Source organism: Pteropus medius, unplaced genomic scaffold (assembly GCF_902729225.1).
Source record: "Pteropus medius unplaced genomic scaffold, Ma_sr-lr_union100, whole genome shotgun sequence".
NCBI lineage: Eukaryota > Metazoa > Chordata > Mammalia > Chiroptera > Pteropodidae > Pteropus > Pteropus medius.
In genome coordinates, this window is record NW_024350924.1 from 9,330,833 (window position 1) to 9,344,205 (window position 13,373).

General features: G+C 53.8%; 1 protein-coding gene across 5 annotated transcripts in view; it reads right to left on the reverse strand.

The window, feature by feature from the left end:
- ZNF697 (zinc finger protein 697) overlaps window positions 1-13,373 on the reverse strand; it is a 25,737-nt gene continuing 12,364 nt past the window's right edge. The window contains exons 1-4 of one of the 5 annotated variants that reach the window (XM_039841338.1): window positions 11,067-11,473; window positions 9,979-10,055; window positions 6,167-6,332; window positions 1-4,660 (exon numbers count right to left, since the gene is read on the reverse strand). In XM_039841338.1, the coding sequence (XP_039697272.1) occupies window positions 3,273-4,660; window positions 6,167-6,332; window positions 9,979-10,055; window positions 11,067-11,241 (1,806 nt within the window). In that variant the 5' untranslated portion in view covers window positions 11,242-11,473 and the 3' untranslated portion in view covers window positions 1-3,272. Of the gene's footprint in view, window positions 4,661-6,061; window positions 6,333-7,634; window positions 9,954-9,978; window positions 10,056-10,972; window positions 11,037-11,066; window positions 11,474-13,373 lie in introns of those variants that run through there. The other 4 variants (XM_039841337.1, XM_039841342.1, XM_039841339.1 and 1 more) reach the window with 4 other exon arrangements.

Here is a 13,373-nt window from a genome sequence, read left to right on the forward strand (position 1 = left end):
TAAAAGACTGATACGGATTTAATGACCAATATTCCGTACTGGTTGCTGAACACCAGAATGCCGTCCAGGAAACCATCATTAAATTAAAACAGTCCGAAAAGAAGGCGATTCTCACATACACGAGCACACACTCACGCAAAACCTGTTACTTTTAGGATCATTAAATTATTCACTATTTTAACAAACGGCTCTAAAATAACACAACAGTGAAGGGAGATGTACACGAACGTCAGGAACGGTTCCGATTGTCTGTGAACACAGGTTCTTCATCTGTCCTTTTTCACATATGTAACAGCCTGCTGCTCTTGAAGAGTCACGTGGCTCGAGAGGTTATCTCGCCATCTCCTCCCGACACGGAGCTCACGGCCGAAGCCAGCGATTTAACCTGTTTCCTCTGCCCCAGCTTCTGCTCAGTAAAGGGCAGCCTGCACGTGACCAAACTCCCAAGAAACCAAGGACACGCTCCACCATCCTCATTGAGTTGGTAAAAGGAGTCTTCAGAGGAACATTTTAAAGGGTGAACCACAGTTAATAGGGTTTGCTTTAGGAATACTATTATTCTAAAACTAAAACAAAACAAAACAAAAAAAAAAACCTCCTGAATGCATTTAACCTCACTTAATGCAGATATGTTCCCTGAAGAATTATAAGAAAAATGGAATCACATTTTAGATGCACCATGACAACCGGGTGCTGATGATGGCTGGACCACTTCCTTCTGCTTAAGGGTTTGCCCACAGAAGGGATACTGAGGGAGTGGCTGACTCTCTTATCCACGATAACAGAAAGAATGAGATAACAGAAAGAATTATTTTACATTAGCTTCAGTCGCCTCTCCTGTTCTCAAAAACTGCTGATATGTAACGGATGCAGGTCAGACTGTGCAACAGTATAACAATGGCCGCAAATGGCCAAAGTGGATAGTCAACCCATGAATGATCAAAAGTTCAATGAGATTCATAGGCACAGACTTGAAAGAACTTAACACAGTTGGAAGAGGTAGATGTGCATTAAAAAAAAAAACAACAAACACACACACACACACAAAGGAATAAGATTACTAACAAAATGGCTATATTATTTTCAGGTGAGTCTTATACGCTTCGTAATCAGACTACAAGATTCAGAATAAATAATGGACACTTGCTTTGCTAGTCTTACTCTCTACTAAAAGAAAACTGAATTAGTGTCTTCCAAAACTATCTCTATTTTGAAAATCTATCTGCATTTTGTGAATAACAATAAACTGATTAAGAGGGCAAGATCAACAGGCATTATACAAGCCCAGAATTCTCAGGATTTTTTAAAAAGTGTTTTTATAATGACAAAAACATGCTTTCCTACAGTCCCCAAAGAGCTTCTTTGCTAGAATACAACTGATCAAGTATAAATGACTGGCATCCACAGAAAATTTGCTCAACTGTAAAAACAATCGTGTAATTTTTTTTGTCCTTCAGGTGTGTCCAACAGTTTGTGAAGATGCTTCCGTGAAAAGTACAGGGTGACAATCGCTAGTGAAGAAAACAACAGTGCTGTCCACAACTCTAACTTCTAAAGGCTAACCTAGGGGAAGGGGTTTTCAGCACAGGTAACTGCAATCTATACAAGTCATCTAACCAGAGCCCCTACTAGAAATGGGACATACCTAGGACACCCCAATTAGGTGACAAAGACCAGCTTTGTCAACAAGGACATCTTTGGCCCTTCTAGACTAGCCTTGAGTTTTCATGAAGCGTACAGATAGATTTTCAGTGTCCTTCCTGTATTATATAAATCACAACGGGTACATCTTCCTAGGGGCTGAGCTGGAGAGCACAGAAGAGCAGACCACAGCTATCCACACTGTCGTCAGCCTCTCCTCAGAAGAGCCTGCCACACTGCTGTCCACAGGCCTGGCCTAACACAGGGATCATAACTCTGATCTACCTCACGAAGATGTGAGAAAAAAAAACTAACAATCACTAAAAAGCATAAAGCACTTTGCAAATATAAAAGTGCTAGTTTGGCATTTATAGAACCAGAAAACATTCATCGCTTGTGCTATTTGGCAATTTTGTAGCTACCCCTCTCCCCGCTCATGCCCTCCTTATGTAAAGCCTGGTGCGCTCTACCGTGCCTCCGCGTGTAGGAAAGAGAGATTTTCTACTCGGACCAGAGCCCCGATCAGTATGGTGGAGGTGGGAGTTCGATGATCTTCCCCCATCGCTCCAGAGAAGGAGGGGTACACCAATCCAAAGCGGAGTCAGAGGAGACAAAGGAGCCTTGCGCCCCAGGATGTGACCGTCTGCCTCCCCAAGATTCTCACATAAGGCCAGCAAAACTCTGAGCGAGCTGACTTTGGCAGCAGGTCGCTGGGGGGACCGTTCATGGCCTGAAGTTCACGTGAAACGAGCGCCCAGCTGACCCGGGAGAGCGAAAGTCACACACAGCTGGGATTGCTCCATTTCCCTGCAAAGTCACAAGTGAGACCTGAAAGACACACGGAGCCTGGCACACGCCTGGCCCTGGAGGGCGGGGTCTGCTCATCCCCACCGACCACCTGGAATCAGCAGGAAGCTGGGATATTACAAAGGAAGCCACGAGAACCCAGAATGAATGAATTTCTGAACCTCCGAGGTTTCCTCCTGGAAATGAGGGCGTGTGGCTCTTCTGCCCAGTTTTCCCTGGATGCCTCAAAATAGCAGCTAACCGGTGGCTCAGAAAAAGGAAAGGAAAAACATACGACACGGCTTCTCCTACACGACTGACAAGGCTGCTCTGTTTTTCGTGGGACTATCTAGAGCTGACGTGAGGGGACAGGGCAAACGGTGGCTTCGCACCTGTTGGCACCAGGACAGAATTATTCCCACCCACCTTTTATTTTGCTCCATAACCCTCACTCCAGTCACACCCTCTCCCGATCCCCACAGACCATCGCAGCCCAACCGACTCTACCGCCTGCCATCCGGTCCTCGCCCTCGCCCCCGCCCCCGCCCCGGCGCTCCCCTTCCTCCAAGTGCCAGCTCCCACAGCGTGTGTCCGAGGACGTCGCCACGCCCGAGCGCATCTCCCGAACACTTCTCCGCTGGGAGGAGGCAGGCAGGATCTAGCACCCCAGAAGAACAAGCTTCCTCAACCTCGCCTCCCCTTCAGGGCCCCTTGAACACCAAAAGGCTCCCCAGTCACTCTCGGCCCGTCCGTCCCGCCCTTTCCCATTTCCCTCGGTAGGGTCTGTGCGCGGGGCATCTCCCCCGCAGGTGCTCCCCCGCCGGCAGCCTCCGCCGGGCCCGGGCCTAGCACAGGTGCAGCTTCTGGTGCTGCGCGAGGTGCGTCTTGTAGCGGAAACCCTTGCCGCAGCCCGCGCACTTGTGCGGCTTGTTACCGGTGTGGATGCGGCGGTGGCGGATCAGGTGCGAGCTCTGGATGAAGCTCTTGCCGCACTCGAGGCACGTGTAGGGCTTCTCGCCCGTGTGCGTGCGCTGGTGCTGCGTGAGCGTGGAGAAGTCGCTGAAGCGCTTCTCGCACTGGCCGCAGCGGAAGGGCTTCTCGCCCGTGTGCACGCGCAGGTGGTTGACCAGGTGCGAGTTGCGGCCGAAGCGCTTGCCGCACTCGCGGCACACGTAGGGCCGCTCGCCCGAGTGCGTGCGCTTGTGCGTGAAGAGGTGCGAGCTGACGCTGAAGGCCTCGCCGCACTCGGAGCACATGTAGGGCTTCTCGCCCGTGTGCACGCGCTGGTGCTTCACCAGGTCCGAGCGCCAGCTGAAGCGCTTGCCGCAGTCGCCGCAGCCGTGCGGCTTCTCGCCCGTGTGGATGCGCTGGTGGTTGGCCAGGTGCGAGCGGCGCACGAAGCCCTTGCCGCACTCGCCGCACGCGAAGGGCCGCAGCGCCGCCGCGCCCGCGCCGCTGGCGGCCGCGTGCGCGCGCCGGTGGCTCAGGAGGTGCGAGCTGAGGCTGAAGGCCTCGCCGCACTCGGGGCACGGGTAGGGCTTCTCGCCGGTGTGCAGCCGCCGGTGCTTGAGCAGGTCGGCGCGCCAGCTGAAGCTCTTGCCGCAGTCGGCGCACAGGTTGGGCCGCTCGCCCGTGTGCAGGCGCAGGTGGTTGGTCAGGTAGGTGTTGCGGCTGAAGCCCTTGCCGCACTCGCCGCAGCGGAAGGGCTTCTCGCGCGGGGGCCGGGCCAGCGCGGGCCCCGCCCCGAAGCCGCCCGCCGCGCCCGCGCCCGCGCCCGCGCCGCGCGCGTCCGCCAGGCCGAAGGGCGCCAGGCTGGCCGCGGCGGCCGCCTCCGCCAGGCGGTGCATGCGCTGGTGCTGCAGGAAGGGGGCGCCCGGGCTGAAGCTCTCGCCGCAGTCGGGGCAGATGGTGGGCGCGTCCATGAGGCTGGCCATCAGGCTGTCCAGCTCCCCGAGGTCCACGGCCATGGGGTGGTGGAGCCGGCGGAAGCGCCGGTGGGCCGGCTTGTCGCCCCGGGGCCGACTCCCCAGGGACAGGTGCCGTCTCCAGGGAAGCACGGGCAGTGGCGGCGGCTCCTCTTCCTCCTCCTCCTCCTGGAGCCGGTTCTCCCCGGTGCTCCCGGATCGGCTGTCGGACTCACACAGGCCCGGGAACATCGCCACCTCGCATATGGCCGACTGGTCATCCTCTTCCTCGCGCAGGGCCACCCCTTCTTCCTCACTCAGCAGCCCCTCTGCAACAGATAAGGCGGCAACGGGGGTGACTATACCTGGCGCTCGAAAGGTCAACCCAGAGGAAGCCACTCTCAACAAGGGTCACAAGTAATGAATCCGCAACCCACAGTACCCTCAACCACACTCCAGGGGCGCCATTCTCCCCACCTAGAGCCCTCTGGGGAAGGCCCAAAGGAGAGCGTGCTGGGAAGGGGTCGGGGGAGAGCTCCTTCACCGGCCCCCTCGGCTCCCGGGTTCTTGGCAGCGAACTCTGGGCCCAGGCCCTACTCCCTGCCCCTGAGGCTGGGCTCACGGAGCCATCCGAGGCCCTGACAGTCGGCTCGGTCAAGTCTGGGCCAGGTGGGACTCTGTGGGATCTGTAAGAGATCTGCTTACTCTAAGAACTCCCCATGCCTTAACAAGGCCCTAACCTAAGACTAAGACCACTCCGGCCAACCACAAGACCACCTGCCCTAACCGGGCCCGGACTGATTTTTTTGTTTAATGTGATTGGTCAGTCTGGAACAGCTCGTGGGTTTTACTGTGTAAGAGGGGTGGGGAGATGTAGGGGAGAAGGGGAAGTGAGCACAGGGCCTGGAGCTGGTGAGCCCACTTAGAGGCTGCTCCCGACCACACACTGACCACACCCGGGTCTGTCTCTGGCAGCTTGTCCCCAAGCAGAGGGCCTTCCAGGAAGTTACTGGATATGAAAGGGCATGTGCTTGTGTGCACAGCACCAGGGAGCCTGGAACGAGTCACAGGGGAAGGAATGTAACCTCACGGTCCTGGCCATAAGGTATTTCGGCTCATTTTCTGTCCCCAGGGCATACACAGAGCAGGATACAGGAGCAGAAGCCTGAAGACAGAATGGAAGATGGCTGGCGGCCCAGCGTGTATTCTTTCCAGGTCAGGAATAGCAAGGGGATAGAGGGGGCCTTGGGCACTGTGGGTGTTAGCCACATTCCACATGAACCCGGGTAGGTCAGTCCGCCCCCACCACGGGTTTACTTATCTGCAGACCAGATGACTACGGTAACTCTGAACATCTGAAGGCTTTGTTTTAAGCAGCACTGAGCCTGGTCAGCCTTTATATGCAGCAAGGCACCTAACTCTCCCAGCGACTCCAAGAGGCAGCTTCTAAAATTACCCAAGTTCCCTCTCGTGTTGTTACAAGTGTTGATCTATAGCAGTCAGTGTTCTGGAGACTGTGAAGTGCTGTGCCAGTGAGTCCCTGTTCACGGCACAGCCACCTCAGGCCCGACTGAAGAAAAGATTCCTCGGGCTTAAGACGGCGCAGGACCTGCCCTTGGTCTCTAGAGCGCTCCCTCGCAAGAACGCGGCCCCCGCTCTTGTGGGACTCGGGCAGCCAGACCTGAACGTGAGTGGGGCAACGTCCACGGACACGGCAGCTTTGTCCTCACCTGTGCAGAAGTCAGACACCAGTTCCCGCTCCTCCGAGGCCCCTCGTGGAGTGCCATCCTGCGGGTTGGAGCCCATGTCCTCCTCCGGGTGGCCGCCTCTCTTACCCACGTCCTGTGCATCGGAGCTGTCTTCACGGTCCCCTCCCCTGTCTTCAGAGTTCTCAAAGTCAGAGCCCATCCCTTTGTCTTCTGAGTCTGGAGCTTCACACACACCCTGTTTGTCGTCTTGTTCCATCCGGGAGGGACGGACGAGGGAGGTGACCAGGGACTCCTGCTCCAGACAAAACATACAGATAGAAGTCACGTCGGTCCAGCCTCATCCCCTCACCTAGTTTGGCTTTGATTTCATGAAAACCAGCGGCACAGGCTGATAAAATGCACAGCGTTCCAAGCCCCAGAGGCAAATCTCTGCTCTGCCTCCTATTTTAAGGTAAACGGAACCGGGTGCCCAGGAGGTTGGTCTGGGTGGCAGAGGAACAGTGACAACTCAACAGTGAGGCCACAGGCCAGCTCTCACTGGACCACAATGTGAGCTTCCATCTATGAGGTGAATGAGTCTATTAACATGGCTTTCCAGTTTTAATCAGGGGTGACCAAGAATATTCCCATTTTACAACTGAGAAAACGATGCTCAACAACAAGACCTCAGTGGCCTAGGCCTAACTCGTAAGCAGTGAAGGGGTTCAACCAGTTGTGCTGCCTCAAAGTTCCATGCATTCCTCACTCTTAGTAAAGCTCCTCCTCTTCTAAATCTGTACAATTTGTATCTGTTAATTATACCGCAATAAGCTGGGGGAGGCGGGGGGAGCCTTTCCCTCCTCAAACCCATAGCAGTCTTGTGGGGATTTTAGCCAATGGGGAGTGAGCATCTAAGGAGCTAGAGGAAAAGGACATTCAAGACACAGGGAGATCAGAAGCATCAGTATGCTAACTTCTTCCCTAAGACCAGGTCACCACCAGCAGCACCAACCTGGCTTCAGTGTGCTGCTTCCCTGTGGGTGGCAGAGATGCACGGGCCGTCTACATCAGAAGCCATCCCTGTAGCCTTATTACAGAGTGTGCCTTGTTACACACTTTAATTGCTGAGCCTTTCACAGAGCATGTCGCTGGCATAATCGGTAACCACGCCACAGATCAGGCCAGCATGGGAACTGTAAGAAGAAAATGACCTCAGAGGCCTAAACCTTCTGTCGATGTCAAGTTTACATTTCAAATTTAAAGGGCCCCCTGCCAAGTCTGAGCAGTCGAGCCAAAAATAATTTACTTCTGCCATCCATCACTCCTAACAGCTTAGCTCAAGGCAGCAAGGCAACTTTTAGGGGTCAAGGATCTCGGACTAAGACTTTGAAGTGTCTGGCTCGCTCTCTCTGCCTTGCAGCCTGCAAACAAGACTTGTAAGAACATGGCTGAGCAAGATGCTCCTTCCTGGCCTGGGAGCTTCTCCCGCCTCCATTGAGAGGGCTTTGCCGAGGCAGCACTGGCTCTGCAGAGACTTCCAAGTAGAACAGCAGTTACAGGCAGCAGCCAGCCCTGCTGGGCCAGCTACTCTAAACCCCGAGGAAAGTCAACTGACCTCTCCTGGCTTCGGTGTCCTCATCAGTGCAAGGTGGATGTTGCTACTTAACCTTTCTCACGGGGAGGGTGTCGGGAGGAAACAGTACAGAGCACATCGTAAGACACCGCGGAGAGGAACTGACGTGCACACGTGACTTCCTAATGCGATACACACGTCATTTCTGTACGTCCCGATGCCATTCCAGCACACCTCGAAGGCACACCGGCACCGCCATACTTCTGTCAGACTCCTCGCCTTAAATAGCACATCGCAGTCTTTCTTTCTCAGAGATACTCTACTCCCTGGATTCCAGTGCAAAATCAAGCCCTCTTCTTAAACATCACAGGAAAATGGGCTGTGCCTGCGACTGGTCGGTCAGTGGTGTCCGCGAAGGCAGCTGAGTCCCTTTAGGATGCATGCTGTTTAAAACGCCAGGATCGGACTGTAGGAGAAAATCCCATTAAAGCCGTAAACCTTTAAAGAGGTCCATCCCACAAAGGGCTGTGAAGCCCGACTCACTTCTACCCATCACTCTCTTGCCTCCTGGAGCTCAGGCCCTGTAGCCAGGTACATCCCTTGAGTCTGCAGGTAGAATACACCCGAAGGTGTGGGGCGGAGAGCTAAGAGTAGGGTCCTCAAACATGTGACCTGTCGGTTTGCTAGTGGCTAAAAGCAGCAGACAGGTGAGGGGAAACTGAAGGGGGACCTAATCAATGGTTTCTGCCAACCGAAGACCAACGAGAAGAATATTACGTCAGTCATCAAGTGTGTGACCAGAAACTGATAAACTAAAATGGCAGGGTATGGGGCCCGGAAGTGACTGCAGCCTCCACCCTGAAGGGCAGGGTTTAGGGTCCACCCTGGGGAGCAGGGAAGCTGAGGGTGTCACCCCTAAGACTGTTGAAGAAGGACAAGGCGCCTCCTTAGAAAGCACCTCAGACACAGCAAGAACGGAACAAGAGCTTTCCGATTTGTGATTTCTGGATCCAAGAGAGAATTTATACCAGAGATAGTGTGTAAAAGAACATGGATTTTCTAGATTCAAGGGAGGAGTAGGAGGAAAAGGCACACTTAGGTCTGGCATATAGAAGTTCAGTGATGCCACACTCAGAATGTCCCCAAAGGGACAATGTCCGCGTCCCCATTCGTGCCGGGGGTGGGGGAACAGGGATGCTCTGAAAAGAGGGGGGAGCTCCTGTCAGCTAGAGAGACACCATTCACTGTACAACATCTACTCAGATGGATTTAAAAACGCATCGGGTTCGTGCAAAACTGGATCTCCGCACACCCCACAATATGGACCCAGTTCCGTTCACACCCACACATCATGGGGTAGTAGGCAGCATCAAGTAATGAAAAAGGCTCCTTAGAGGCCAGGACAGGCAGACACAATACATTAGATGAAAACTGGCTTAAAAATAACCTCATTGTGTTTATTACACATGCAAACTAGCATATGTATTTATACAAGTATACACAGGTTCACAGAGGAAAACCAGATTATTTCTTAAAATATGAAACATCTCTCAGTCACTTCTAGGGGCTTTGGCATCATTTAATCTTCACAACAGCCCGGTGAGGCAGGGTACTCCAACTTCAGAGACAAGGAGATAGGCATAGAAGTTAGTGGCTAACTCGAGGTCATACAAATCTTAAGGGGCAGAGCAGAGATTCAAAGCCCCATGGCCCAGCTCCAGTGCCCACATTCTTAACCAGAAGCTGGTGTGTTGTTAGGGACCAGCTTTTCTTTTTGTGAATATCCGTATACTCTACAGTAAAGATGTATTTCTTATCAGCAAAAAAGCCAACTTTGTGCTTAATGTGATATTAAAGGACAATTTATTCTAGAAGCATCAAAAAGGAAGTCAAGGACGAGTGGTGACGGCCTCAATCCAGAAAACTTAATTTTCAGAAACGTTCTCTAGATACCGCGGTGTAACTGAAGTGTCAGTCGACAGATAGCTAAGCACGTTTTGTTCAAACTCCTTTCTCATTCATTCTCAAAATAAAAAATGGCGAGATGTTTTCTTGAGCGAGGCCAGGGTCAGATAATGAATGGGCGCTTTGAGAACCTTGGGGCTCGTCTGACCTAGGTTCAAATCCTCTGCTCTCCATCAGCCACTTTACCTTGTGCAAGTCACTTAACCTTGCTGAACCTCAGATTCTGTACCCACAAAAACAAGTGTGCTGCCACCTACCGTATAAGATTAATGTCTGTAAAAGCAGCTGGCACACAGTAGAGACACCATGGTAGTTACAATATTATAAAACTTAAGCCAACTTCTTGATTTAAAAAATTATATACATGTACACCTCCCACCACCACCACCACCACCAAATTGAGGGTCACAGTTGTAATTACCAAGAATGGTCTTCGGCCAGTACAAGCAGAGCTTCCTCTGGTCTGGCTGCCAAAATCTCTATTAATGAATAGCCCACCTTGTAGAGACAAGAACCAGCGGAGAAAGGATCAGCTCTGTGTTGGTTTGGGAGGCTGATACCCCGTCCTGTATACAGGAAGTGTCAGTCTAAGGCTGGATGAGGTACACGGTTCAATAAACCCTGACTCAGACCATCCACGAAAGAGTTGTTCATCCCCCAGTAAGAGGGAACCCAAATCTAAGGGGAAAAACGAACACACAGAAGGAACGGTGGGAGCAGTCGGGCAGACGAGGTGAATTCCGCATCTCGTTCTAATCACTAAATTAGCAATGGGAGAGAGCCCTGGTCCTGGGCCAGCGCGGCCACCGTGCTGTGTGACTCTGAGTATGTGCCGAGCCCCCTCTGGGCTTCTGTTCAATGGGGAGGCTGGGTTTAATGCAGGCGTGCCCTTTTCTAGCTTGTCAAAGGACATGCGGGACAGTTAATCCAGGGAGGCACCGTTATCAGTTTAGTAGACATTCTCAGTGGCAGCCTGCTTACTCAACTTGCACGGCAAGCTGTTAACTCACTCCCCAAACACCCACCAGCAGCAGCACCCCAGCAAAACCTTCCTCCCGGATGCAGAGCCTTCAGGGTGCGGTCTGCCAGCTCTGCCAAGACCTAGTTTTTAGAACTGGAGGTATTTTCACGTCTGCCTCCATACCCCATACCCACCTCCACGCCCCAAAAAGTGTTACCCTATGATGTCACTAGGAAATTAAATGCTTCTAGACAAATTCAACCCCATTTGAAAGACTAATCAGATCAGTTTGAAGACACTGCTATGGTGGAAGCAAATGTGATAGGCCGTATGTTGGAAGGAGGGAGGGAGAGAGGGAATGGAGGGGCGGCGGAAGTGAAGCCAGTAGCAGAGCCACAATTGGAATGTCACCTGAGTATTGGCACATTCTCCCCATGGCGCCCCCTGGGCCTACCTGTAAAAAACCTTTCCAACGGCAAGACCCACAGCGCTGTATGCATCCAACCTCACTGTCTGTGAAGGAGCTGGGGCAGCAGACCAGCGCACACCTCTCCCCGCTAAAAGACAAGCCACCGGCCGGCTTTCTCGGGGGCGTTTTGCACAGCGTCCCACGCTGTCATGCTGCCTTCTGGCCAGGATGGCTGGGGAGCGAGGTGCTGTGAGCTGGTCTCGCCCTGGCCAGATCAAGGCAGCTGACGTGGCACTTGAGCAGATCCGTCTCATCTGCCTCCAATAATTCCGTGAGGGTCCCCTCTCCCCGCACCCTCCAGCCCCGTTCCCCGTGTGAAGGTAACGGAGGCTCAGCAAGCTGAGCCGCAGGTGACCCAGCTCGCAGGGAGGGTCAGGACCCAAACCGGCATCTCTGGGCTCCGTGCCATCGCATTTCCCATTCCGCCGGATCCTACTCCGGACGTAAGCGGCAGCCTAGGGCACGTCGCCCACCTGGACAGAGGCGGCTCACCTGGCAGCCCCAGCCTGCAGAATGGCCAGCCAAGCGGAGGCAGCAGCCAGAACGCAGCCCTCGCCCCACCCCTCAACCCCCCTGGCCCGCCGCGGGGCGGGGGAGTCATGTGCCGCGGCCACAGCCGGGTGGCCGCCAGCCAGGCCGGCAGGGCTGTCATGTCCGGGGAAGGAAGCGGCCAGGCGGCTGGCCAGGAGAGGCTCCCTCTCCGCGTCCTCCTTGGGCTGCAGCTCCTTTCCTGTCCGCCTGTCGTCTCGCGGGCCCCAGCCTAACCTCCCTGCCCCCCCCCCCCACAGGCCGAGGCTGCCCCCTCACCCCCCACGCCCGGCGCCCCACACTCTCTGGGGGGTGGGGGGGGAGATGGTTTCCACAGCAGAGTCCAGGCTGGGCCGCCCGCCTGGGTAGAAAGAAGGCTGGAAAACGACTAAAGTCTGCAATTCCAAAGGCCAAACTCATGACCACTACCAGGGGGCTGCCCAGGGATTCCAAGGGTTAATCATTTGTCAGTCTTCAGCACCGACGGGGTAAAAAGTCACCTCGCCTCCAAGGTACGGCCATCGTGTCCTGTCTCCTCACCCGTGACCCTGTATGTGGTCAGAAAACACCCAGAGCAGACAAGTCCACCTCCCGCGTTTGCGGGGGGTGCCTCCGCTGAGCAAGAAGGACACCTCCCACCCACGGGGACAGTGACTTCCCCGGACCCACACCCAGCCTGTCCAACGCCAGCCTCCCAGGTGGCAGACTGCTTGCTGCAGGAGAGGAATGTTAATCTCAGACAGGGGCGGCCAGAAGAGCACTGCGGCTAATTACTGACCACGCCACACGGGAGACGCTGAAATAACATGGTTTCTTCCTTCTGCTTACTGCTTTTTCACCTGGACAGGGAAGCCTGAGTTGAAAAAGGGGACACCAAGGCAACCGAGAAATCAACTTACAACCCCACTGGCCAGACAGAGCTAGTCTGAGACCCCTTCCAATCTCTATGATCAAGAATAGCACAATGACCTCGGGGCAGGCATTTCCTGTCTATTAGTGGGGCTGGAGCCCCTCGGTTTGGCCAGAGGCCCTCAGCCGATTACTGCTGCCAAGCCTTCGCCACCAACCTCACTTCTGCAACGGAGGGATTCGGAGCGCCCTCAAAGTTAGACCACCTGCCCTCAGACGGGAAGGAACGAAAGCTGAAGGTTTTCATGCAGGCACTTACTCGTCCACATTTAACTGATGAGAATGTTCCACCCAATGCACAGAGGACAGACACTCTGTTCCCGATTCTTCCTCCGCTGGGCTTGGCAACGTAGCAGCACCGCTGCCTGTATACAACCCCGGCTTCTTTTCCCACCTAGCGCCTGGGCAGGCCTCGGAAGAATTCTCGTCAGCGACGTCCTCCGCAGCTGGCTCAAATGTTCAACTTCTGTATTTCATGGAATCATAAACTTAGGTATCCTTTATCTCAAACTCTTTCTACAGACAGGAAACTGAGGCTCAGAGAGGGAAAATGACCTGGTCAGGGACCGAAAGGCGGTTTCCTGGAAGAATTATGGGCAGAATCTCATTTTTTCTGATGGTCTCGCCAATGATCTTTCCATCTCTCTAATATAAAACCACTTCGAAAACAGACAGCCAAATAATGGGACATACAATTTACCTGGCTTTTTTTGGGCGAGGGGAGGGCATACTATTTGTCAGGATTCTCCAGAGAAACAGAACCAACAGGATGTGTATAGAAGGGAGTTGTGGTAAAGAATAGGGTCATGCGACTATGGACACTGGCAAAGTCCAAGTCCAGAATCTGCAGGGTGGGCCAGCAGGCTGGAGACCCAGGAGAGCTGATGCTGCAGTTCCAGTCCAAAGGTTATCTGCTGGAGAATTCCTCCTTGCTCACGAGAATCAGTCT